This window comes from Malus sylvestris, chromosome 17 (genome assembly GCF_916048215.2).
Source record: "Malus sylvestris chromosome 17, drMalSylv7.2, whole genome shotgun sequence".
Taxonomy (NCBI): domain Eukaryota; kingdom Viridiplantae; phylum Streptophyta; class Magnoliopsida; order Rosales; family Rosaceae; genus Malus; species Malus sylvestris.
In genome coordinates, this window is record NC_062276.1 from 14,812,961 (window position 1) to 14,835,425 (window position 22,465).

Consider the following 22,465-nt stretch of genomic DNA (forward strand, 5'->3'; position numbering starts at 1 on the left):
GGCTCGCCGGGAAATCCAACTATTTCCAAAAATTCTCAAAAAATACAGAATTGAATATCTCAATTAGTAGAGTAAACTTTATACCTGAGGCCAAGGCCAATTTGGTCTGGAAGAGCTCCAATTTCACCAAAATCCGTGCGGAACCCTAGAATTGGGTGAGTTCCAATTCGTCTTCAAATCAACTCCGTCATCCCAACCAATGCTTGAGCTTTGTTCTAGGTCCTAAGGGAATGCTAAAGGTGTTAGTAATTGAAAGAAAACATTTCAAGATTTGAAGAATTTGAACAAGAAGTCGCGGCACCCACGGGTGCGTTCTTCACCAATTCACCATCACATTTCATGATTTTTGGGGTGAAACATGAAGAGGGAAGGCCTAGGTGATAATTGGAAGTGGTAACTTGATCCAATTTGTGAGAATTCCGGTGAAAATCGTCGGAAAAATGGAGATGGGTGCGCGGGTACACGGGTTGGGGAAAACCCGTTTCTTCCTTCTCTCCTCCGCTTCTCGCTCTCTCTCATTTCCTCCTTTCTTGCTTTCTGATTGGCCAGTCTCCTCTCTCTCTTCTCCCCATTCGCCAACTCTCTCTCCTTTCTCTCTCGGAGCTCCTGCTCTCTTCCTCTGGTTGGGCAGTTTTTGCCCAATCTCTTCTTCTTCTTCTCTTTTCTTCCCTATTTCCCGTCACATACACACACACACAAAACCTTTCTATATCTTTTTATTTTTATTTTCTTTCTCTTACATTCAAGCCATTCATTTCAGATTTCCTTTAATCTGGGCCATCCATTTTCATAAAAGAAATTCTAGATTTTACTAAAATTATAATTCCTTAAAATCCCAAATTTCAAACGTTAATAACTTTTTCGATATAACTCCAAATCACGAACCGTCAGTGCCCACACGTCCGTAGCGACGAGTACTACGAGGATATGTCAAGAAAATAAATCTTAGATGGCATGACACAACGATTAACCTCGAATAATGCGCGTGCCTCAAAGGACATTTTTGTAAAATCTTTTATTAAAACTTTAAAAACTCTTAAAATTAGGGACGAGCTGTCACAGAACCGTTCATATCGGTTTCGATTCTCATGTTGGTATAACTGCTTAAAACCGAACCAAACCGTGAATGTAAACAATTAACTAAATTTAATAGTTGTATGCAGGTGTCACCAAATGAGTGGTGAAAATCAAACTGGTTTTGCCTAGTGTGACTACATGGGAGCATTTCTCAATTAGATCTTTTATTTGCACGGTTCACCTATTGAGATAAGTCACATATTTAAAAAATGAGGTCATTTTCTTTCATAGATCTCCAAATGACATTCAAGTTTCAATTTCATATTTTTCTTGGATAGAATGATCTTAAGGTGTTAAGTTACTTCCTACTTTTTTCTTTCCCTTTTTCTTAGGGCTTTTTTTTTTAATCTCTTGATAAGTCCCTTTTGGGCTTAAACTATTATATTTGTACCAAAATTCTTACCCCAAAGTGAATATATTTGTATGTGTGGATGTATATTTGTATTATGAATATATATGTACATTTGAATTGTGTTTCTTTTTTGGGTAAATTACATAAAACTATCTCAACTATTGGGTCAGTCACGGTTTCATACCCCATCTTTAAAAAATTTCAATGTCATACATCATCTACAAATTTTTTACAATTTCATACATTCTGTCAGTTTTCTGTCAATTCTTCCGTTAAATAGTGACGAGGCTTGAGACGGGGCCCACTCTTTATTAAAAAAATTAAAAAAATAAAATATTAATGAAATATTAAAAAACTAAAAAAAATCATTTAATATTTTTTTTTCATGGCGAACCCACCCCATATCCCCTCACCCTTTCTTCCCCTTCCCGTCTTCCTCAAACCCAAACCTAGATCCCGTCCACCCCTTCTTTCCGGCTGCCATTCTTCGCCACATCAACAATCTCATCCACCACTCCCAGCCCTTCCTCCCTTACCTCTCTCAACGCCCTCTCTCCGCCACATCTGAACAAATTGAGCAGTGCACCCACTGCATTCTCCTTGCTTTTCAAGCTCAACCCGGTCGAGAGATCCAGCAAATCCGCACCCATCCTCGTACCCGACCACCAGCGCGATCATTGTTGTGGTGTCCTCCGCGTCGTCTTGGAGGGAAGGGGAGGAGTCGAAGAGGGTTTCAGACAAGTAAGGTATAACATCAGGTTCGGCAACAAGAGGGTGGTTGGAGAGTAAATTCGGGATCTTGGTGGCCGGGGGAGGGGGAGGGGGAGGCATTTGAGGGGGCAGGGGAAGAGGCCAGAAGTGGTACTGGAGTAGAGAGAGGGCCGATTAACCCAATTTGGTCACAGCGGAGTCTGTTAGAGCGAAGATGGTGAGAGAGGATGATTGCGGGATGAGGGACTCGGGTAGTGATCGGTGTAGAGAAGACAGAAGCGAGGTGGGTGGGATCTGGGTTTGGGTTTGGGGAAAATGGGATGGGGAAGAAAGGGTGAGGGGATAAGGGGTGGGTACCCTATGCAAAAAAAAGTTTTAAATGATTTTTTTTTAGTTGTTTTAATATTTAATTAATTTTTTAATAGAGAGTGGGCCCCGTATCAAGCCACGTCACTATTTAACGAAAGAATTGATAGAAAACAAACAGAAGATAAAATTCGTAGATGAGGTATGACATTGAAATTTTTTAAAGATGAGGTATGAAACTGTGACTGTAATACCCTAAAAACTTAAATATATGAATATGTGGAGAAAAATTGAAAATAAATTGATTTATGGTTATGAAAAATTGAATTGAGAACTTTTAAAGTTTTGTTTCAGGAAATTATTATAATTTACGTCTTAAAATTTATCGACAAGTGAAAAAGACGAAAATACCTTAGTTGGCTTAACGTAATTATACGAGGACATATTTTATCCTCATATATTTTATCGGATTTCTTGATATAATTGAATAGAGAATGACCCTACGAACGTGTACGCGAAAACTGTTCGTGAAACGGAGTTATAATGAAGAAACTATTAACGATTGAAATTGAGGGCAAAATAGTCATTTTGCCATTAATTTGGAAGGCTCCAGAAAATCTGGAGCAATGGGAGTGCCACGTGTGTGGCTGTGATGAAGAGGGATGGAGAGAAATGAGAGAGGGGGATTGGGAATTGACCAATCAGGAAGAGGGAAATGAGGGGACATGAGAGAAGAATGAAAGGGGGGAAACTGGTTAACCCGAATAACCCATGGACTCAACTTGTTCTCCCACCTTCCCGATGAACCTTGCCAATACAAACCTCGCCACCATCCTCAAATTAATCAACCTCTTCACCTCGTCCATTTCCACCCAAATTTTATTGGGATTGAGCTTAAATTCAGGCAGAACGGAACCCGTGGGTTCAAAGGGTGCCACGGCGGAAATCCGACGATCGTGAAAGTAATGTTGACCACCACCACCATCAAACACTTCTCCCAAGGCCAGGAACAAAGCCCACACAGTTTAGGAGCGGTGGTGTTGCGGATTGGTCAAATTGAAGAACAACCAAATTCTAGGGTTTCAGCAGGTTCGAGGGGAATTGGAGCCTTTCCCGGCCAAATTGGGCTTAGTCACAAGTATGAAAATTTCTCCCCTCACTGAGATTTACTTGCCTGTAAAATTTGGTAATTTTTGGAAATAGTTGAATTTTCCGACGAGTTGAGGCGGCCGACCGCCACCTACGGCGGCAAGTGGCCAGTGGGCCGCCGATGCTATTTTATGCTAAATTGATATCTTGATCTCATTTTTGACGTCGTAGTATGTGATTTGATTATTGTGAACCTAGTTTCATTAAGGTGCATTACTTGATTATTATTTGAATTGACGATCCAACCGTTGGATCGTCGCCAAACTCTAATGCATTATAGAATGTAATATTTGAGGATATTAGGAACTGACAAATTGGAATTCCGACATAAGGATCTTTCCGAATTGGATTTCTAAGTTTGTAAAATAAATTGTTGACCGCCACCTAATCCTAGTAATTGGCAGAGATCTGACCGTTGTATCGCGATGAGAATTTAGTATATTGGTCTATAAGCATAATGCGGACCTTAGGAAGTTGTAGATCTGAAATCTGATGGGCGAATCTTCCGGATTGAATTACATAGGATTGTGGACCCTACCATTGATCGAGAGTTGACTTTTGGTCAACATGTTCGTAACGTTCTGAATATTAAATTTAGTACTATGGGATACTAAGTGAAGTCTTGTGGGCCTACATTGGTTAGAGAATGACCCAAATTTATGTGATATGGTTATTACCTTGATTTCTTACATTAATATCGTTTATGAATATGAAATGGTTATATAAATGTGATTTCCATTTAAATGTGATTTTTATTATATATATTTAGCCATGAAATGATCGAATTTGATTTATGGTGGTTAATAGAATATTAATTAACCATGATTTTATTTTGGGCCTATTACCGTGAATAGTGTTCGTACATAATTTTGGGGGCGTTATAGTACCCATTTGGTGTGATTCAATTGTGAAAGCTAATGTTGAATATTTATATTACTAGAATATTTTTGGAAATGGATAAAAGAATGAATGGTGAACTACAAAGGGCTTGATCCTGCTCATGGGTACGTAGGCATTCTAACAGGGGTTAGATGCAGCCCTAAATAATTGAAAATTAATCTTTTGTTGAGAAGTTGTTTTAATAGAAGAAATTTGGGAATTAAATTGATAATTTTATCGTATGTTTTGATAATTAAAATATGGATATAGTTTTGTGAGGAATTAAGGAATTGAAGTAAAGAATCGTGATTAATCGTAGTAAATTAATTAAGAGTTTAAATTGGGCCTATCATTGGAATTATTTCCTAAAATTAAGTATTTCGGGGGCGGGGCGTTACAGTGACTGACCCAATAGTTGAGGTAGTTATATGTAATTTACCCTTCTTTTTTTGTTTGCTTGGTATCAATTTTGATTTTGATTTAGTATGTGAAAAGGATATGTTTTGTTTGTAACTTGTATAACCATTTTAGAAGTTGTATTTGAATGCAAGTATGCAAAAACAAATAAACTTTAAATACCTTTTTATTTGGTATTCAAATGATTTAGTATTCAAAACGGTAAACTGGCATGAACTGAATCTAAACTGGTGTAATCCGAACAGTAAGATTTTAGTAATAAATTTAAGCAAAATTGCACCAAACCAAATAGTTGATATATCCCGGTTTCAGTTCCGGTTTGAGGGTGAAACCACACCGAACCGTACTGTGTCCACCCCTACATTTGGGTTAAATTTTATCAAGTAATTCTCAAATTGAAAAGCTCACATTTCTGGGTCAGTTCAATTTGCAACGGTTCATATCATTTGTCGGGAAGAGCACGCCGCTCGACTCTGTAGACGAGGTTGTCGCAGTTGCTTAGAGAGGTTGGTTTCAGCAACCAGGTCGTTCGGGTGCGGGTGACGCAATATGTAAGGGGGTAGGGGGACTAAAGGTCGGAGGTGAGAGAGATATAAAGGAAATCGGGAAGAAGGTTACTCCAGGAAAAGGTTCACGCGAAGGTAGTAGCTACGCTTGAAGAACCGCATGTGTCGAGTGGTTTCTGGGGTTGCGTTAGCAAGGGTGGCAGGCCGTATTAGACACCAGATAGTACTATTTAGTACGAATCCAATGTTTGGTGCCATCTATACTAAATAAGAACCAGACAAATTAATTCGGTCCCACCTATTTTATACGGCTCACACTCACTAACTTATACACTCCACAACTTACGTATAATTAGTCGGGTTGCTAAAAGAAGCATGCTCGCTGCTTTCTCGATCCCTTTCTCGAATCCTCTTCCAGCTACTTGCGTTTGCCATCGTCTACGTCAAGAATTTCTCCTCCCTCTTCTCTCTACCTCTTACCCTCCATTTTTCTCTTTCTCCTTCTGATTCCTTACTTGTACAAGTCACCCTATTCGAATCCAACCCTCTTAGCCCTAATTGATTAGCAACAAAGCACCTGCCTCTAAAACTCAACTGCTTTTGCATATCTAAATGGGTTTCTCATGCAATTTTTCTACAATTTCTTGTATATAATTTGGTCGAATTCGAATCAAGTTTCTTTAATCTTGATACTAGTTTGGGGTAAAGTTTCAAAAGACATTAGGCACTAGTTGTGCGGCAAGTTGAGGTTTAGTGCATCGACAACTAGGTGGGGCCTAGGCGGACTTGACGAATTTTATTCAATTTATTATATAACATGAAATAGGTATCTACCACTTAGTACTACGGTCTAGTGATATTAATCTTCATTTGTAAGTGAGAGATCTTAGGTTCGATTCTCGCCAAAAGGCGAATTTATCCAATGGTATAAGTAAGATGATGAGTATTTACCACCAATTAAGGGTGGTAAGCAAAAATACACACGTTTATAATTGAGAGAACAACAAGGTGAATGCAAGTAATTTCCAATTTTTTACTACATTGAACCCCACGTCCCCCTTCTTCATAGAAAACTATGCTGCTGAGGCTGCATATCCCTCAGTTTCCGAGCCTGACCATGTTTACGTCCTTGCTTCAAACTTCAGCCGACTCCATGCTTTGAAATTGTGTATATACTTCTACCATCTTACCCTACACTCTACTCCTTCAAGCTCTCCTGAGCTTTGTTTCTTTATTTTCCTTTTTCTTTTTCTTTTTTTTTTCTTTCTATTTTTCATTTCAAACCATCACATTTCAGCTCGCCTAGCCATCATCAGTCATGGATATGGTTCAAGTACAATGCAACCAGGTTGAATCAGCCACAGTCAAGGCTCACTCGAAGCGATCAACGTGCCCGTAATTACAGCCTACGCCGCTGCGCCACCATGCTCCTTTGCTGGTACATTCAAGGAGATGATTAGCTAGTTTGACTCTCTTCTTTACACCTTATCCCAGAAAAACTTATTATCTGAGCCCATCGTCATACCTAATGTTTCATCCTCTGACAACATGTTTACGAGATCCATCACTGTTATATGATGCGACTCACATGCATGTCGTGAGTGAGAGGTCACATGAGAGGTCACACATGCATGTATGACGGGTTCAGTGCTCACTAAACCTCACCGTCCGGTCTTACTATAACCTTTTTTCCTTGTACCTACACTACACTCCATGGAAGATGCTTGTTTCTGCTGGTCCGGTTTGGTTTCAATTGTTGTGTGGGTTATCTTCTCCTTGCTCTGGAGTGCCACTGCTCAGTTTTTTGACCTAATTTTGGGGCCAACCCAACTTAGGTTTATGGAGCACATAAGAGGTTCAAATTTATGCCCACACACATGGTTTTGAACTAGCCGGACCTTCAAAGCATAGACACTGTAGCTGACATGGAGGAGTCTATCTGAAAGGCCTGTTTGATTGACTCATTGCAGCCTCAATGGTCAATATTTACCAGTACAACTGGTGTATGCTTTTTCCTATTTTTCTTTATTTTTGTTTTCTCCCTTTTTCCTTCTTTCCTAATTTTTTTGGAGTTTTACGGTAGAAAATGTTTTCTGATCAGAATTCTCTCCGGATCCTTTTTATGGAATCCTAGAGATCCTCACATACTAACCGTTCATTGTATATCGTATGATCAGTTTTCATTAGGTACTATTTGTGTTGAATTTTAAATAATAAAAGTCAAATGATTTTTTACCGTATGATGTACAAAAATATCTAAGATGTGAGAATCTATAAGATTCCTACAATTTAATCCGGATGGGATCCAAATCCAATGTTTTTACCCTCTTTGTCAATGTTGGAGAATATAAAGCTTGTAATCATGGGTTTGCAGGCGATGTTGTAAGAGCAATGGAGCACTTGCTATATAATAAGTTCTAGTTGCCAACATCTTGGTTTGGCCAAAAATGTTTAATAACTTGTAATCATGGGTTTTGCAATGATTGTCATTTGGATTCAAATGTGACTATAATTAGATAAATTGACTCAACACCCTTAAATTTAACTTTATGATTATCTGGATTATAAAATATTATGTGACTCTAAATAAGTGTAAGACTTACATGCAACAGATGTATAGTACTTTCTATTTCTCTTTGCCTCTCTCATTAATCATGTGACGAGAGATGCAGAGAAGGCGATAAACCGGTTGCAGAAAAGCCGCTCTCCTAGAACAATCAGTATGAAATCCACTATAAACATTAAGTTCTACATCCTTCTTGTACCCCTACTCATATACACACAAGATGTGAAATTCCACTACAAACAGCAAATTCCACATCCAATCTCGTGACCCACTCAAATGGGATGTCGACGGATATGCTGTCAAGTTTGGGAAAGTTTGCAGATTCATCAAATGAAACACCTAATAATGCCTGAATATATTAGGTAAAATCTAAACAAGGATTTCCCTTAAAATCTAAACAAGGATTTCCCAAACGTGCCTTGTAATCTAAGGGCTCGTTTGAAAATACTTTTTAAATTATTGAAAGCATTTTTTATGAAAATGTTTTTTAAATCAATCTTTAGTAATACTAAAAATCTAAGTAGATTCTAGAAAAACAATTCAAGTGCGTCCTGCAAGAAGCATATATCTGGTGTTTCTTAAAAAAAAAAAAACATTTTAAATACTTTTGAATCCTAAAATCAATTTCACCAAAAACGTTTTCATTCATTTTAAAATCAATTCCAAACAATCCCTAAATCTTTACCACCAATCATGTTTTCAAACTTAAAACTGTTTTAATATTTCCACATGCCATCGGCAAAAAATTTCTACAATTGTTCAAAAGGATATGGAATACTTTCAGCTACTACTCAAAAGTACAAAAGCGATGGGATTCACCCAGACTTCCATATGCGAGCTATATGTCGACATGGTATTCCTTCTTTGTATTATGTACAACCCAATATATCTGCAAATTCGATGTCATTGGTCGATTCAATCCTTGAAAAGTAACATCACATAGAGGGGTACATTTACTGCAGCGATGATCATGACCATTAGTAATGTCTGCACCAATCTTCTGGTCACCGTCTTTTTCCTTGATCTGCTTGCTCTAGGCAGTAACTTTGCCAATGGATCAACCACAGAATCCGCATCAGAGTCTCCATTCACAGAAACCTCTATGTCCTGGGAAAGATTCTTTCTAGCTGCGGACTGCAGCACAGCATTACCTCTGCTAGAAAAGAAAAGAATGGAAAGCACATGATATATCAATGGATATATAACAATTAGATAAGACGAGAGAAAATCTGTTAAGGTGGTTTGGACATGTGAAACGAAGACCTACAAAACCAATGAAATGTTTAGCACACACTCAAATACCATTCCACCACTCGCCATCTTAAAAACGCACACTTCTTCCATTGGAACAATATTCCCAAAAGACTAATCACTAGAGGGACTCCCCATAATAGCTTATACAACTCGCGTTAACTCAATACACAGGTGATGTGGGACTCGATATGTACATACACAGCCACATACAATAGAAATAGGGTATGAAAATGTAGGACAGAAACAAACCTTTCAACTGAGTTTCTCTCGATTGAACGTGCAATAGAAGTGCCTATGGCTTTCTTGACAAGATGCATTGATTCTTCTGCATCCCAAATCATCTCATATACACAGTTTAGATATTCAATTTTCTCTTTTGTTCTACTTCTGATGCTACTGATTACTTGTTTTACAATCCCCATCAAATCACTACAATGATGCCAAAGACTCACACCACTATATGGCCAAAGCAGGAGAGAAACAAGGGTAAAAACAAATAGTGATAGATACCTGGAAATTTGTGAAAAGACAGGTAAGAGACGGAAACAAAGCCAACGGAAAAGCTTAGTTGTATAAATCAACACACATCAACATGAAGAGTTACCATAAATAAATGTGTGATTGCATTGGAAGAAAGCACGGATAAGTTGAGATTGCCTCTTCAGAACTGGATGCATTTGAAGGTACAAAATTACTAGCAGACAATAACATGAAAGACGGATACAAGTTTCCCTGCTGCCGACTTACTATCCCTACAGTGTACTGAAAGGTATTTATCAATAATAAATCATGTCCTGGTAAGAATTATACATCCCAAAACATAGAGTGCTTACCTCCCCCACAGGCCCTTTTTTGGCGTATGGATCACGCGGCACTGATCATGATCATGACCGGATAAAACAAGTATCTACAGAAATCACTCAAAAAGTTATTGTTGCAAGTAAAATATAGATCCTACAGTCTGAATCAATTAATAGGGCTCTCACAGGCAAGATGCATGATAGAGAGGAAACAGCACTAACCGGTTTAATTGAATCCAGTACGTAGTTTGATGATTCCTCTGTAATGTAGTTCTGATACCTGTAAAATTGTACTGAATCCTTGGCTGCCACCTACCAAACTTGCAAGATAATGTAGCTTTCTGATTTCAGTTGTCCAAAACACAAGACGAGAAAACACTTACATTACTTCTTGACCATTAGCAGATCGCAGAATCCGCTAAACATTTAAAGTACAAATAAAAAACATCGTGAGTTTAAATACTAAACATCGTGAGTTTAAAAACATTATGAGTACAAATAAACTCAACATCTGAAAAGCCATTACAATCTGTCCAATCTCTTCGATCCAATCGAATATGGGTCAATAAAACCCTTGGATACGCTTGAACATCTATAAATGAATTAATGGAATATGTTCGTTGATCTTTTGTATATGGTTTCTCTAGAAAATTATGCAAAGTTCACACTCAGATCGTCTTCATTTCAATAATATGCGCATGTAATACTAACAAAACGAAAAAGTTTTTAAGCAATGTGCAAGACAAACAAGTAACTGTCAGAGTAGTTCTAGACCAAAACTTAAGTTATTATTTAATGGCAACATAACAAAAACACCTTTTCCATACGAGAGTGGAGAACTCCATAGCCAATGTCATGGTTTCCAGGAAGGTAGTAAACTAGGATATTGAAATATCTGTCTCGCACCCTCAGAGAAAAAATATGTCTCAGACGGATTAACGACTCATTCCACCTAAAATCAAGCAAACAACGGCAATGCCATTCCACAGAATACAGCAAAGTCAATCCAAGATTGGAACAAAAAAGAACCTAACCTTAGCGAGTCAAGCAACAATTTTTAAAGAAAACCCAACAATTCCGAGCTAATTCGATATAAAGCCATCAGATGAAGCAATCAAATCAACTAAAACATCAACAAAGAAAGCACATTTCACTGAAACAGCAAAAAAACCATTGGGCTTTCTTACTCTTCATCTGAAAGATAAGGACCGCCGTCAAAATAATCACCCAAAATGAAAATCACATCGGGCCAGAGAGGAAGTACAAATTCGTGAAACGCTCTGCGCATGTACAGGTCTGTGAAGAGCTGCGCCAATTCGATGACTCACCAAAGCATTTTCCCACAAAAGTTGAATGTCAGTGATGTCTCCCTCATGAAGGTGGCAATTATGCAGACATCACTCTTGTGAGCTTTTGCCTTTTCAAATCCAAATCCAAGACTCTGCGGTGCGATAGCGTAGAGTGACGTTCCTCCTGACTTAATTTCAGGATATTCTCCTTCGTGATTCTGATCGTACTTGAATATCAGTATCAATAACATCGTCTTTCTTTTCACACACGCATGAAAAAAGAAAAAAGAAAAAAAAAATCTCGTCATGGCAGGGATAATCAATTCATATCAGGAATGAGTAAAACCAATTAAGTAATCACACCGAAATGTTCAGTGACATCTGCAATTCTGCATTCCCAAAGATTTATGCAATTCGCACTCCGGATTAACAGAACTAGTGATGTGTGCATCGGCAGGTGTCTCAAAATTTAGAAATTTACACAGAATCTAACAGTAACAGACCGATTACAAAAAATTTCAATGGACATTTTATTTTTTATATATTACTTTGTTCATCAATGGATAGAATGACTTTATGCAATCAATTGCGATCAATCCAATGTACGGATATCACAATCAGGTTCTTCTGCGCGATTCTTGTTCAGAGAAGGGGTGAAAGTCTAAGACAGAAAGATCGCTGTCGTGCAGAAATTCATGTTTTCTGTAATAAAAGAGTTGGAAATGCCAAGCCTCAGAGGTTTAGACAAAACTATAGATGCCTCATAGATCTTTAAAGCATTTACACAAGTAATGTGGTGAAATTCTGCAACAATACCCAAAATATTTATGTGCAAGTATACATATAAATACTTTCTTAACAAGTGTCAAAGGAAAAAAAAATAATGTACTAGTCTTTATCTTCATGTTGCTGGGATGTCCCAACATCTTTCAGCCAACTGATAACTTCCTTGATCGTAGGTCTCTTAAGATGGTTCTGGTTGACACACAAGCAAGCAACATCAAGAACCTGCAGCATCTCTTCTTCAAAGCCTTTCCCTCTCAGGAGAGGATCAAAAACTTCCTCAGGTTTGCCTTCTCTCCTCATTTGCTGCACCCAGCCAACCAACTCTCTTGACCCCCTTGGCTTGCATACCTCAAAAGGCCTTTTTCCGGTTAGCAGCTCAAGCATGACAACCCCGAAACTGTACATATCTCCTCTCAAAGTGGCCACCCATGCTTGTCCATACTCTGGAGGAATGTAACCAAGAGTTCCAACAAGCTCGGTTGTAACATGAGTCTGGTACGGAAGAATCAACCGGGACAATCCAAAATCAGCAACATGTGCTTGAAATTTATCATCCAGGAGGATGTTGCTTGACTTGATATCACGATGCACAATGTGCGGCTCACATATTTGGTGCATGTAAGCCAACCCACAGCCTGCTCCTCGCAAAATATTCAGTCGAATTGACCAATCTAATTGGGAAGGACCATCCACTTTCTCATGTAACCAGTAATCCAGACTCCCATTCTCCATATACGAATACATTAATAGGCGAACACCATCATGCACGCAATAACCTTGCAGGGAAACCAGATTCTCATGTTGGGCAGTGGACAGTGCCTCAACTTCTGCTGTGAATTCCCTTTCCACCAGACCCAAGTCTCCTGAGAGTTTCTTAACAGCTAGCCTGGTCCCATTTGCCAACGTTGCTCTGTAAACCAGACCAAAACCTCCACACCCAATGATGTTTGCTTGACTGAAATTGTCAGTCGCCTTCAAGATTTCAGTTATACTAAGATCCTTGATTTCATTGGTCTTGGTTGGGAACAGTATGACTAAGCTGGTATCCTTGTCAAGCTCAGGAGCAACAACAGTAGATTGGCTAGACATGGTCTCGAAATCCGTCTTGTCAGTATCTCCTCCAGGAATGATTTTTCTATTAGACAACATCCACACTACTAACAAGACAACAATAAATACAATGCCAAAACAGATCCCAAAGGTGAGCCCAATAAGAAGGTTTCTGTTAGATCTTCGACCAGCAGGTGATAAAGGTTGAGGGCAAGTGATGTGAGCAGTTGGAGGGCCGCATAGTCCAGCATTCCCTTCAAAGCTGGAGTTCATAAAAGTATCAAACTGACCTCCAGATGGTACAAGTCCCTTAAGATCATTGTAAGCCACACTGAAGGAAGACAAGAAATGCAGACCTTTGAGAGAAGCAGGGATTTCACCGGAAAGATGGTTATAGGAGAGGTCCAATTTCTCTAAGTTGGTCAGGTTAGAAATTTGTTCCGGGATGCAGCCAGTGAAGTTGTTATGACTGAGGTCCATCACATGAATATACTTCAATTGACCAATCTCAATGGGGATACTGCCAGTAAGGCTGTTGTTACCCAAATATATTGCCGGGGGGAGGTTGGACAACTGATTGTACTGCTGATTAGTAGCACTGTTGGGCATCACAAAGACAGGCAACTCTAGATAACTTCTGTCCACTATCTCACTAGCCTCTTTCAATGTCAAAGCTTGCATCCAGCAGAACTCAAGAGGAAATCCTCCTCTAAGGTGGTTATTAGACAAATCAACGTAGAAAAGGTTGTGCAGACTGCCCAACCAACCGGGGATCGAACCAGTTATAAAATTAAACGACAAGTCCAAGACTTCAAGATTTGTAACATTGGCTAGCCAGGTGGGTACTTGACCTGTGAATTGGCAACCCCCGATAGCAAAAACCTGAAGACTTTGGAATCCAACTGGGGCTCCAAGGCTTTTATCATCTGGCAAAGCCTCATTCCAAAAATTCTTCGACAAGACCAGAGTGGTCAGATTCTTGCAACCCTTCAGATTCCTAAAAGCCCCCGCGGCATTTGTCAGGCTGTTGGTAGAGATGGACAGGAAAGACAACGATTCTAACGCGACTATTTCAGGTGATATCTCGCCAGTGAGCTGGTTGCTAGCCAATCTAATAGCAGTTAAGGACTTGCACGAGTAGAGGCTTTGAGGTAACTCACCAATGAAGTTGTTGTTGCCAAGGTCCAGAGTGGCGAGGCGTTGGAGAGTGGAAAAATTGAAGGCAGAGAGCTGTCCATTTAAGTTGTTAACCCGCAAATTCAAGGTGGATAGATTTGTGCAGTTGGTGAGGGACGGAGGCAAGGCACCTGTGAAGTTGTTGATGTGGAGGAGCAGATTCTCCAACCTGAAAAGGTTACCAATATCCCCAGGGATTTGCCCAAAGAAGTTGTTCGAATAAAGCTCGAGGATCCTGAGATTGGTGAGGTTCATGATGCCATCACTGATGGGTCCAGAGAGAATATTGACAGGCAGAGAGAGCTGTTGGAGATCAGCAAGCATAAAAATTTCATCAGGGAGATAACCATTGAGGGCATTGAAACCTGCCCGAAAAGTTTGGAGCCTCGAACACAATCCGATTCCTGGGGGAATTGGGCCGGTGAATTTATTGAAGGACAAGTCCAAGAAGGTAAGGGAAGTGTGATTCCCGCCATTGCTGACCGGTATCGGTCCCGAAAAGCTGTTGTTGCTGACATTGAAAACGGACACTGAAGGGACGAGGATCGAAGCTGGGATTGTTCCATTGAAGAAGTTGCTGGACAAGTTTATAATCTGCAGGTGGCTGCTTTCATGGGAGGATTGTGGGAAGCGGCCGATGAGACGATTGAAGCTCAAGTCAATGACCTCAATACTTGGGAGGGAAGAAAGCAAGTCGTCTGGGAGAGAACCCAAGAGGGAATTGTGGGAAAGATTGAGGTGGGTGAGACGGGTGAGGTTGGTGATGGACGGAGAGACGACACCGGATAAGCCTCTCCTGGGCAGAGAAAGCCGGACGACGCGGCTGTGCTCAACCGGGTCGCAGGTGACTCCATCCCAAAGGCAGCAGTCAGTGGAAGCAGACCAATTCAACGGTGTGTTGAAGGGCAAGGACAAAAGAGCGTCGCGATCGAGCCGGTCGCAGGCAGCAGAGGCAGAGCAAGGAAGAATGAGAAGGACGAGAATCCATTGACCCAAATAGCAGAGAAGACGAAAGGTTGGTGGTGTTGGTATTGCTGGGACCTTCACCTTCTGCTTGTCGTGTTTCATCCGAACAAGAGAAGAAGACATGAAGACTCTCTCTCTCTCTCTCTCACTCAATCACATCACCATCAATACTCTAACTACAATCTATTGGAATCATAGAAGAAGCAGCAGCAGGAATAGTACCAATCTAGAACGCCCAGCACATGTTTGAATAAATGCCTGAGAGAGGACAGAGAGAGCTATATCTACCTGGTGCAGAGGGCGGGGGGAATTGGGTTTTTGGGATGGCAGGAAAACAAAGGAAGAAACCCCAATTGGGAAGTTGACCCAGAAGAAGGGGGGGGGGGAGGAAGAGGGAGAGAGGGAGAGAGGGAGAGAGCGATGGGTGTGTGAGACAAGTGACGTTGACATGGGGAGGAGATAATAATAAATAAAAGGGGAGGGAAGGAGCGTTTACTTTGTGGGCGGCTGGTAGTGGCTGTTGGTGTTGGACATTTTCTAATCTTGAAATCATGATGATGGGGATGATGGTGGTGATGATGGTGATCCTCTTTCTTTCACCTCCACCACAAGAAGGAAGAGAGAGAGGTTAGCGTGTGCAGTAGGATTTGGATATTCACAATTTCACATGTGCATCAAAGACTAAAGCTTTTTTTTCTGTTTCTAATATTCGTTTCAAAACTTGCTTGCCCATCCGTTTTTCATTTTTCTCGGAAGATTCTCCTCTTTTTTTCCAGACACGAAAAAGACAAAAAGGAAAAATGGGGCACTGCTGTGCTTTGTTCTTGTTGTGAAAGCTCGACGAAAACGATGAAGAAGCCAGCGCAGCAAATGGGTCTCGAGTCAGGTCAGTCGTGGGTGCCTGATTGGAGATTGGGGTTGGTTGGTCAATTTGGTAAACAATGGATTTGTGGAAATTTGGATCTTTCGGACTGTTGGGGGGAGAGAGAGAGAGAGAGTGAAGGTTGCAAACTTGCAACTTGCTGGTTAAGTGGGTAAGAAATTACCGTGTGTTTGAACAAGGAAAAAAACTTTGTATTTAGCAAAAAGAAATGTTTTGCTCAGCATCTTAAAATGATAGTAATGCTTATAACTTTATTGATTATCGTTTAATGATTTTGATTTAATCTATTTACTACGCATATCCTGAAACTTAAAGTAATCTAACAATAATTAATAGAGTGGAGCATCATCATCTCTTTAGAGTTGTGAAAAAAAATACACTCTTTAGTAAATAAGTCAGAAAATGGAACGTGGAAAATTCGAAGTCAGCCGTTTGAATAACTAAGTGAAAAAATGGTATTTTCCATGCCGGAAATCTTCAAGAATTTGGCGATTGACATTTTTTAGTTAAAATTCCAAGGTAAGAGGCGTAATTCTCCGCTTCATACTTTCGGTAACTCTTTATTAGTTTAAAATTGTCTTTGAAAGTCTTGAGTAGTACAGGCTCTTCCAAATGAGTTTTTTTTTTTTTTTTTAATTTTTTTTATTGTCAAGTGTGTTGGTTTAATACTAACAGAAAAATTGAATGATTTTGTTGTTAGATTGTAACTCGTGCCACAAGTAAACTGAACTCCTAATCAATATACTATGCCATAAAGGGTTTAAAATTTATGTTAAGTTCTTTGCAATGTCTTATTATATAAAGGACTTTAAATATTTTCTTTGTGTATGGCAAGTGATAACCACAAACTTTGGACCTTGGTTCAACTAAGCTTGCAATTCTCATATAAATACAGTCATAGAATGTATGAAAACTATATGAAAATGAAAAGAAGGAGATGAAAAGTTACACTTATCAAATATTCAACCACAAAGTAATAACTTGAAAAGAAATGAGAAATATAGGCGTCACCGTATCGAGTAAGTTATAAACCTATTCGGCAAGTTCTTGCTAGTGGATGAAGTGTTTTGAAAGGAAGTTTTAATATAGGAAATCGATGCTATAGGCAATGTAGCATGGACAAGGATTGTCTGCCCTCTCACTTCCAGTGCCCTTCCGTGCCCTCCTGTTTTGTGTGGTCACGGTTAAGTCACGTTAATATTTTATATTATTTTTTTATAAAGATAATAAGACAAAAATAAATAGTAATATAAAATATTGACGTGGTTTAACCATAACCACACATACAAAAAGGCCCAGAAGTAAGAGGGGGTGACAATCCTTGTCCATGTAGCAGAGCTTTAACATAAATGCAATTACAAATTGTCAATTTACAAAAGGAATTAGAAAAGGTAGCGTGCAAGTGTCATCGTCTTCTGCCTTTGTACTGCCTTTTATGGAACATGTCTTTCTTTCGGACTTGGATTCTCTGCCCTCCCATTTCGGTGCCCTCCCCGTGCCCTCCTGTTTTGTGTGGTCACGGTTAAGCCACGTTAATATTTTATATTGTTTTTTATAAAAATAATAAGACAAAAAAATAATAATAATATAAAATATTGACGTCGCTTAACCGTGACCACACAAATAGGAGGGCACGGGGAGGGCACCGAATTGGGAGGGCAGAGAATCCAAGTCCCTTTCTTTCAGTTGTTGATGTGACTGTTGCCAGAGGAGAAAATTTTACTTTGCAACTTAAGCTTTTATCTTCGCAAAACTACGGAAATGCCATCAGAAAGCACTTTTATTCCGTAAAAACCGACTGAGTTAGACCTGGAAGTGAGGTGCTTAAAAAAAAAGCACCCATGAAAAAAAGATGTGAGGGTTTTAGGTGTTTGGTAAACTAAAAAAAATGGCTTATTTTGGAAGCTGCTGTGAGAATAAGCTGAACTCAAAGGAAAAAACTGAAGCTCCTATTTGCAGCTTTAGAAAACTGGCTTTTTTTCAAAGCACACGGAGCTACAGTGCTTCTTTAATGAAAATACTCACTATTAGACTGCTTTTTTTTTCAAAAGCACTTTTACAAAAAAGTGTACCAAACACTCTGCTGATTTATTTCACAGCTGCTTATTCTCATAGCACAACCGCTTATTCTCACAGCAGCTTTTTTTCAAAGCATAGCAATACCAAACCAGCCCTTAATCACGTAGTGTGCCGCTTAGGATTCCACGTGGACAGTACTTGGACTTGTGCACTATTCATTTTTGCTAAATTAAATACCCAACTGTTTTTTAAGTGCGAATAACAAAATTGGACCTTAATCAGGACCGATGTTTATTTTAAATCCAAACAATTTTGTATGTTTTTTCTCCTTCCATTGAACCAACCAGGCTTGGTATCTTCAAATCTTCCCACACAGTCTTGGATCTAATTTGTTTATTTAATTTTTCTGGTGTAGCACATTTATTTTCTTTGAATACTATTTGTGGTTTTTGTCTGACTGTGTGACTGACATAGATAATTCTTCCAACTTTTGTTAGCTTTCGTGGCAGGTTGGATGTTGGAGTTTTTTCTGTCTAATATAATATTGATGCCCAATTAACAAGGTGTTAATACCCTGTTAATAGGGTGTTGGTGCTAATTCTTCCATGCAGTGGCGGATCCAGGAAAAAATGTTTATGGGGTCATAGCGCGCAGCGCGAAATTTTTTTTTAGCCTCGTTTGGTACTTCGGACTGTATTGACTATTTCAGTCGGATAAGATAAATAGTCGTCGGATAGTACTAACTCCATTAGTCGGGCGTTTGGTGCAGTGTCGAATTAATCTGTGCATGGAACAATAATAAAGTATAGGGACTGACCCAAGATTCTGGCATAAATCACATCATAATTCGTTTATGTGGATTCATGCAAGTAAGATTCACTTAAACTTCCTCTTTTATTGTCTTGTTATTGGCGTATCCAAATTTTTGCTTTCCCTGACAGCTTGATGTTTCAAATTAATTTCCGTATCTTCTTAATGTTCTCGTTCTCATATAGCACTCCTCCAACCCCTATCATTTCTTTACCAGAAAGACCAATTAAACTGGATAGAGTTATAAAAAGTAGCATGTATAAATATCATTCACTTGACAAAAACAGGCATGCAACCAAGCACACAACCAAGCTCATTTGAGTGGGCTGCTTCTTCTTCCTCTTCCTGCCCAGTTTTCGTTCAGGGCTTTTGTCGAACAGTTGGCGTGCCTCCGACCCCGACGACCCCAGCTCCAAGAGGTCGCATATGGGAGCTTCAAGGTTGTTTCCATGGTTTCCAAGGGGTCGTGCGACCCCGACGACCCCACTGTGGATCCGCCACTGCTTCCATGTAATGTAAAAGTGCAAGGTTGTGATTTTTAAAGTATCCGTTACCACCTTTGAAAATCATGCCCCCATTTTTCCGTCTATCTTTTCTTATTTAGTGAAGTCTTGTGACTCAAAAGTAGAGTTATGGCTTTCTAATTCTAAAGATATTATATTTGTATTAATATTGAGCTTTGTCCTATAAAAACACCAATTTTCGATCAAATTCCGTCATATCATTTTGTGTATTTTTAGAATTAACAGTCATCTTTTGTCATAGTAAATTTTTTTTTTTTTTTACTAAACCAATTTTAGCATTTAAGCCATTACGAACAATAAATGGTTTCACATGGGGTCCTCGAATTGGAATATATTTGTACACATATCGTACGCATCGCTCGATAGACAGAATTGGCTTGGATATGACTATTTATAAAAATAAAGGCATTTTCGAGGAAGAAATAGATGACAAATTCGTAATTTTGTCCAAGTTGATAGTTACTTTGAAGAAAAGATATCCTTAAAAGGGACAACTATTCTTCATGAGTAATCTTCTTTTTTTTTTTTTAAATGGGACCAGCTAGTAGCTTCACCATGGCAGTCCACGCTTCCGGGACCAGAAAGACTCACATAGGCATTTCAACCTCCTCCTGGCCACTATCATATGATTCACCAGTGCCAAAAATCGAACTTAGGACATGCCGTGTAGAATACAAGCCTGAAATTTATTCCCAACCACTGAGGCACCCGTGGTGGTTCTTCATGAGTAATCTTTAACTTGAACAAAACAAGGAATTTGTTCATTCATTTTTTTCCTTTGAAATGCCTTTATTATAGTGAATAGTTCTATTCAAGCTAATTCTCTCTATCAAACTAGACCTAAGAGCTCAACCAGCTGAAGCTAGATTAGGGTTTTTGAATGAGATTTTTAATACTATTTTAATGTAAACAAAATTAGATTGCAAACAACAAGCACTAATGTCAGCACCAATGCTGGGAAAAGAACGCTAGCACGGTTGTAAGGCAACGTCAAGAATTGTTGAGGGGAAGAGCAAAAATTAAAAAGATAAAAAGTCCGAAAAAATATAGACAACAAGGATATTTTAGATAATAGATAATTTTAATGTCGTTTATAATTTATCAATACAAACAAATTATAATTATTATTGATGAGGTGATGGCCGGTGGTGGCTAACAACGGCATGGAGGGGGAAGGCACGTGGGGGTGAGTTAGCTGGGCGGCGGTGGCATGTTGTTGGTGCTAGTTCCAATGCAGAAACTTGTCTTATTTTTATCTGGACACGAGCACTACAGTTTATTGTTCGTGTGTTTGTAAGTGTGTGTGTATATATATATATATTTACCACAAAAATAAGGCCTTTTTTTTTTCAGGCTCAAAACGATGCCATTTTGGCCTAGGTTTAGAAAAAAAAAAGGTTGCGTGCCGCAACAGCGATAGCAACCTTCATTCAAGTATTTCGTCAAACACCTTCTGTGTAGGTTTAGAGGGGCAAATTTTTAATCTTCATGTGAATTTTCGACAACCGGAGGGGCAACTGCACCTTCTTGCGTTGTTGCGGCTTCACCAATGCATGGGTGTTAGACTGTTTTTGACTCCAACTAACTAATATCGTTGGCGATAGTTGTTGAAAAAAAAGAGAGCAATTTGTTATATAATTATGACTATTGTCAAAATAAAAGAAAATGGTTTATTCTTTATTATTCCTTTTGGCTCGATTGAGTCTCATTTTTCTTTCTGTAACACAAATTGTTCTACTTAACTTTCTAAAACTTTATTTTCATCTCACTTTACCTGAATTATGTCAATTCTTTAAAATGGGAGCTAATTTTTCTCGTACATGAACAAAGTGCCCAATTTTATAGAGTTGACAAAATCCAAGCAATGTGGGATGAAACCTTATTTTAGAGGGGTTAAGTGGAACAATTTGAGTTCTAAGGAAAAAGTGAGGCTAAAATCGAGTTTCATGGGGAATATATAACAAAAAAAGGCAATTGAACCACTACAATTGTTGTGATAGTCGGATAGCAAGCACTGGTCCTAGAGCAGCTTCCGTGCCTAAACATTAAGGGTAACCTAAATTTCCCCTTCCCCCCCCCCCCCAAAATCCACTCCAACCCAAAACCTAAACCAAACTTAAAACCTAAAACTTAAAATAAAGGCATATACCAGTCACAAATTTAGCCCACAAATTGAAGTGGGACCCACGGATGAGACTGAAAACTGTGATGTGAAGCCCAAACGCCCAAACACACTTCCTCCACTAGCAGACGCGCAAGTCATTTAGCCGAGGTGGACCCCACCCACGTGGGTGTGTCCCCTGGCATGTCAGAATATGTCTGTAGCCAACAACTACTTTTCTCCATCGCACAGTTGTGGTAATTGGACCATTGGTTAATCCAACAGTCCACATTCAAATGTTTTTTTTTTAGTTTTATATTTATATATTTATTGAATCCAACGGCTTAGATCGAATATAATCAAATCTAACGGTCCAAATTTAAATCCAACGGCTAAAATAATTTAAAAAAATTATTTAACTTAAAATTCAACCAAAAACTCTATAAATACCTATGTATTTGTTCAAACATCCACACAAAACTCACTTTTCTCCTACAATTCTTCCAATTTTTCTTTCTACCATTTCTTCTCATTTCCAAAATTTTCAAGATGGCAAAAAAGCATGTTAGAGGTCATAATTGGACCTTTGACGAAGATATTGCTTTATGTTTGGCATGAATTTATGTTAGCGAAGATGGTGTCGTCGGCACCAATCAAAATAGAAAGGTTTTGTGGGGTAAAATCGTTGATAAGTTCCATGAAAACTCCAACGCCAATCAAAGGGAAGTTGGTGGTGTTTATGATTGGTGGAAGATTATCAATAAAGCGTGCACCTTGTGGAAGGGAAGCTTGGAGAGAGCCATGGTTGACATGCCTAATGGAAGGGGCGCCTCAGAAATTGTGA

At 39.1% G+C, this 22,465-nt stretch overlaps 2 protein-coding genes and 1 long non-coding RNA gene across 5 annotated transcripts in view; all 3 read right to left on the reverse strand.

Moving 5' to 3' along the window:
- LOC126610750 (uncharacterized) overlaps positions 1-15,838 on the reverse strand; it is a 38,959-nt gene extending 23,121 nt beyond the window's left edge. Inside the window, exon 1 of the long non-coding RNA XR_007618615.1 lies at positions 15,781-15,838. This is a non-coding gene — a long non-coding RNA (uncharacterized LOC126610750). The remainder of the gene's footprint in view (positions 1-15,780) is intronic.
- The window catches only part of LOC126610747 (tyrosine-sulfated glycopeptide receptor 1-like), a 38,456-nt gene extending 22,264 nt beyond the window's left edge, over positions 1-16,192 (reverse strand). The window contains exon 1 of one of the 3 annotated variants that reach the window (XM_050278871.1): positions 13,337-16,192. In XM_050278871.1, coding sequence (XP_050134828.1) covers positions 13,337-15,407 — 2,071 coding nt within the window. In that variant the 5' untranslated portion in view covers positions 15,408-16,192. The remainder of the gene's footprint in view (positions 1-13,336) is intronic. The other 2 variants (XM_050278870.1, XM_050278869.1) reach the window with 2 other exon arrangements.
- LOC126610748 (uncharacterized) lies at positions 8,660-10,035 on the reverse strand. The gene is made up of 3 exons (XM_050278873.1): positions 9,822-10,035; positions 9,467-9,727; positions 8,660-9,116 (listed from the first exon to the last, which is right to left on the reverse strand). The coding sequence occupies exons 1-3, from the start codon at positions 9,926-9,928 to the stop codon at positions 8,879-8,881; spliced, it is 606 nt and encodes a 201-aa protein (XP_050134830.1). The 5' UTR covers positions 9,929-10,035; the 3' UTR covers positions 8,660-8,878.
- Positions 16,193-22,465: the final 6,273 nt, after the last annotated feature.